The sequence below is a fragment of the Gossypium hirsutum genome, chromosome D08 (assembly GCF_007990345.1).
Source record: "Gossypium hirsutum isolate 1008001.06 chromosome D08, Gossypium_hirsutum_v2.1, whole genome shotgun sequence".
NCBI lineage: Eukaryota > Viridiplantae > Streptophyta > Magnoliopsida > Malvales > Malvaceae > Gossypium > Gossypium hirsutum.
In genome coordinates this window covers 1,567,165-1,572,059 of record NC_053444.1, presented here as the reverse complement: position 1 = coordinate 1,572,059, position 4,895 = coordinate 1,567,165, and the positions used below count along the sequence as shown (strand labels likewise).

At 35.8% G+C, this 4,895-nt stretch overlaps 1 protein-coding gene across 2 annotated transcripts; it reads right to left on the bottom strand.

Moving 5' to 3' along the window:
* On the bottom strand, nucleotides 1–4,323 carry LOC121220168 (polyadenylate-binding protein RBP47B'). Of its 2 annotated transcripts, none has more exons than XM_041099441.1 (8): nucleotides 4,070–4,323; nucleotides 2,584–3,067; nucleotides 1,896–1,972; nucleotides 1,696–1,826; nucleotides 1,326–1,422; nucleotides 877–1,035; nucleotides 385–476; nucleotides 1–290 (listed from the first exon to the last, which is right to left on the bottom strand). In XM_041099441.1, the coding sequence occupies exons 1-8, from the start codon at nucleotides 4,211–4,213 to the stop codon at nucleotides 200–202; spliced, it is 1,275 nt and encodes a 424-aa protein (XP_040955375.1). In that variant the 5' UTR covers nucleotides 4,214–4,323; the 3' UTR covers nucleotides 1–199. The 2 variants fall into 2 exon arrangements, with proteins under 2 accessions (XP_040955375.1, XP_040955374.1); XM_041099440.1 differs by having other exon boundaries at nucleotides 1,896–1,975; nucleotides 4,070–4,321.
* Between the last annotated feature and the right edge of the window lie 572 nt (nucleotides 4,324–4,895).

The window sequence follows — 4,895 nt, the reverse complement described above, 5'->3', positions numbered from 1 at the left end:
TAATGCTAAACAAAATATAAAATAAAGCTACAATCAAAATTATGTGTCAATAATATTCATTCCTAAGGGCACTACAATTGTATCATATATGTAGGAAGAAAAACATCAAGCTTTTAAAATCTGTCATTTCCTCTTTTACCTCTTGTGGGAAGATTCAACCAACTAAATCCAAGAACAACAACGGCGGGAAAGTTGATGGTTAAGCTCGTGGCGTGATAGAGGAAGTTCTCTGCCATAAGGGCCTGCCTAATATGGCACTTCCATGAACAGAGAGGTAGGTGGCATTTAACCTATAGCAATGAAAATCATGGACTTGAAATTAATTATCCAGGAAACCATTTTCAACCCACAATTTATTACAGAACTAGGGGTGAGAAACCTTACTTATCGACATCGGGTGTTGCCAACGGATCATATGGTTCCTCCCTTTGTTCTACAGCACCAGCCATAGCTGCCATTTCTTGAGAACCTCCAACCTGTAAAATTCATTGTAAGCAGACTAAGGTTTCGTTCAAACTATAGTAACATCTCTAAGTTCAGAATTAGAAAAGTAGATAGCTGAAGAAAGTTCCTAATTCGGATTCAGTGTTGGCAAGTCACGTTATATGCTTACAAAGCTTCTCGGTAATGTAAATGGAAAAAGTCTCTTGATTCCCAAAGAAAAAGAAAAAATTTTGAACGATGTCATTTCGTAAATAAAGCAGTGCTCATTCCTAATGTAATTACCGACAAGGACAAACTAGGAAAATAATGATTGAAAGTGTAGTAACCTACAATGCAAAATTGTTTCTAAAGATCTAAAGAAATATCACATTTTATGTAACAAACAATATATTTTAGATGCAATGCTAATGCTGATAGGCCTAGATCACTTGCCTGTTGAGGATATTGTGCATATCCGGCATATGCACCATACGCATACAGAGAGGGATCCTGGGTAGCCCCGTAAGAGTAAGCATCATAGCCTTGTCCATAACCGTAATAAGCATTCCACTGATTAGGATCTATTTGTGCGCCCCAGCTACCAGGTAGGTCCTAAAATAAGTAATGCCAAATATTGTCAAGCAAAGTATGTTAACTACCTATAAGAAGATCCAGCACATACATACGTAATACATACATGCATGCATGCATGACAACAATTGAGCTTTTACTACATGAATTTATCCACTGTCCATTTCATCCTATTTTTAACAAAAAAAATACCAGCATTTCTTCCATTTTCATTTCAAACCAAAATTTATGCTTTGGGACATGAAAATTTTAAAACCAGTTAGCCGTATAACATTGATCGCAGTGTGAATTTGATATATGAGAAACACCACCTGATTTGCTGTTGGGATCCTACCCCAAGTAATTTGGACAACTTGTTGACCAATCATTTGCCCCTGCATCCTCCGTATGGCTTCTTCAGCAGAATTCCTGCAGACAGAAAAAAATAAAATGTTAAAAACATTAGGCATTAGATTGGATAAAGGGAAGAGGTAATAAGAGGAAAAGAAGGCAGTCGAACATGACTATTTCTACTGCTAAATCATTTATATTCGTCCGCCAAATCTTGTCAAAGGAGAAATAGAACATTGACAGGCCAGCTATATAATAAGTGGAGACCCACCCTTTGAAAACTACCAACTACCAAGTGGAGAACACTTCAAGAATTCACTAGCGTAATCATGTTTTTCACTTGTTCTTTACCTGTTCGTGAACTGTACATAACCACATCCTTTGGTGGCAGGAATCTTGACACACACAATTTCTCCTAATGGCAAGAAAAATTGCTTCAATACCTCTTCGGTGACATTTAGATCCAAGTTGCCAACAAAAATCTGCAAAGGAAGGATGGTTAGTCAATAAGAAAGAAATAATCTGAAACAACTTGTGTATGCCTCACTTACAGTGGTATTTGTTTGGTCATTATCTGGTGGAAGCACCGGCATGGTTGTTGCTGTGTATGCGAGAGCTGGATATACAGCTGCTGAAAAACCGTGAATAAATTCATTTTACAATTTTTCACCTTCTTGCATGCTTGTAAGTCTAAATACATACAAGTATGATGTATCTAATATCTAAAGCAGATACAGTACCAAAGAGCAATGTACTTGCAGATATAGGCACAGATATTCAAGCTCCAGCATAAATAAGTACCTTGTTGATATTAAGTCATGCTCACATCTCGTCTAAACTAACAAACAAGGAGAATATGAATAAAAAATCTTAAATCGCCATGGAACTGGCAAGAAAGCTGCAAGGAGACTCAATTGTAAACAGGTATGATATCAGGGGTGTGATCTACAAGGTGTACGAAATAATATTACTTCCTTTCTTTACTGCTTCATCAAGCCCACCTTAGAAGAAAAGGAACCAAATACCAGTTCTAAAAGTCGATAAATTTATCAAGTTCTGTCTCTTTTTTGTTATGCACCTTTGTATTCAAAATGGCAACAAACGATAGGACATTCAAGCAGAGGGCAGCCACATGAAAGCAATGGATAAAAAATAAGCACATAATTTTGGAGGATGGGAAATACATAAATTAATCTGGCTGGGGATTTCTTTAGGTCAAAGTTAATAAAGGAATAAGACCTTTCGCCACAGCATATTGCTGCTGAAAACCAGTGGTCTTCTTTGGTGTTGCTGCACTAATGCGCATAGCTCTAGTTGAGCAATAGACACCATTCATCTCGGTCATAGCACGGTTTCTCTCAGTCTCATCTGAAAATTTAACAAATCCATATCCCTTCGAGCGTCCAGTATTTGGATCAGTCACAACCTTGGCACCTCTAACAGATGGATAATGAGCTCGAAAGGTCTCTTGCAATAGATAATCTGTAACATCAGGCGCCAAATCCCCTACAAAAATAGAATGATCGGGGCCAGGGTCATTATGTCTTTCTCCTGCACCAAATGAAGCCCAATTTAACCTGAACATTTGTTCAGTTCCAGGCATTGGTGTCCCATTGTATGTCTGCAATATCCTTTCCGCTGCTGCATGAGAAACAAACTCCACAAATCCATAACCCTCGGGAAGTCCAGTGATCTTGTTGCGTATAATTTTTATCGAGACTAGCTGCAGAAATTAGGAAACAATGGCTCATTTCAAATGTAACATCAAATAAAACTCTACAACATTTTAGTTAAACAAAAAAAGAGTACATTGTCAAGCTTTAGCGTATGATAAAATTGAATACTACCCGACCTTTAAATTTACCAAAATATGGTGAATGTTCGCAACAATGCTTGAAAAATCACCAGAGCTTTCACAAGTTCGATCATTGCTTGAATCAACAATTGGAATGCACACAAGGGAGGTCTAAACAACTTAATATATATAATATATACACACGTACAAAATTGCTTTTATACACCATAACCCCTACTCATTTGATAATTTGACAGAATTCGATATAGAACTCGAGCTCTTATAGGATATACTTTCAAGTAATAATTTTTCTATTAAAACTATGTGAAAAAGGATAATTTCAAATAACATGGTAAAACTTAATACTTCACCAACATCAACATCCTTGTTTATATATATCGTATAGATTTTTTTTTTTTTTTAAAACATAAAAGCTTTGCTACCAGAAATTGCCATCTCCCTTGCCATTTTCAAATTGTTACAACTTACACATGTTCCGAAACAGGGAACACTAGCACTCCGTTTCAGTAAAACTATTATTCCCATTAGCCTATAGTTTACCATAAAATCATTAAAAAAAATAATTCACAAACTTCAGAAATTATATATTTGAAATTATGTATTTATGTAAACACAAAAACTATACATTTAAATTCAATAAAACGTTTTATGTTCAAGTGAGAAGACTATCCCTAGCGAATTAGGATTTCAAATCAAATTAAGCAACGATGAACACCCAAAATTAAGCAACGAAGTACATTACATAAAAGTTCCCACAACGATGTACAGTATTCAAATCAAATTAAGCAACGATGAACACCCAAATCTATTCCAATCCCCGAAAGACATAAAACCATAAATATTATGGATAGCATACATAAATTTGTGTATTATATATAAAGTAAGAGTGAGAGAGGAAAGTATGGGAACCTCGCAGGTATGAGCAAAGCAAGAGTTAAGGTAGGACTCGTCGACCCAAAACTGGAGGTCTCCTATCCAAAGCGTACGGACTTCCTCTAGCGACGCCGGATGGTGGTGGTGATGGTGGTGCTGTGGCGCTGCTACGGTTGCCATTCATTGAAGAAACTCTTCGCTCTTTTACGAATTTTCCACAAATCTCCCCCCAATTCGAATACAAAAATAAATAAATAAAAGCTTTGCGTTTGGACTTGGAACAGAGGCTTTGAAGGTCGATTCGGGCCCGTCCAATTAAACTTGAATGGTTTATTTTAGGGTAAACTACAGTCAAGGTCACTAAACTATTAATAAATTACATTTTGGTCACTCAATTTCAAAAAGTTACAAAATAGTTACTGAATTATTCGAAAGTTTTCATTTAATTTATTGGGTTGTTAAAACCATTGTTATATGGCCTTCTCTATTTGCACCGTCTCCACCAATCGAAAGTTCTCATTACCCTTCTCTTTTGCGGTTTAATCTTTTTCATGAAATAGCTTTGAACATCACAAATTTATGAATCAAAATCCAAACAACTTTCTTCTTCGATCACCAGCAGTAACTGTTAGATTGACTTGGATCTAAGGTATGTTCTTTAACTTGTCGATGGGTACTGATCCACTTTACCAATCGTCAAATCGTCATTTCCAAATCACTGGTCAGACTTTAAAAAAAAACTTAACAATCCAATGACTTAAATAAAAAATTTTGAATAATTTAGTGACTTAAATAGAAACTTTCGAATAGTTCAATAACCATTTTGTAACTTTCTAAAGTTGAGTAACCAAAATGTAAACTT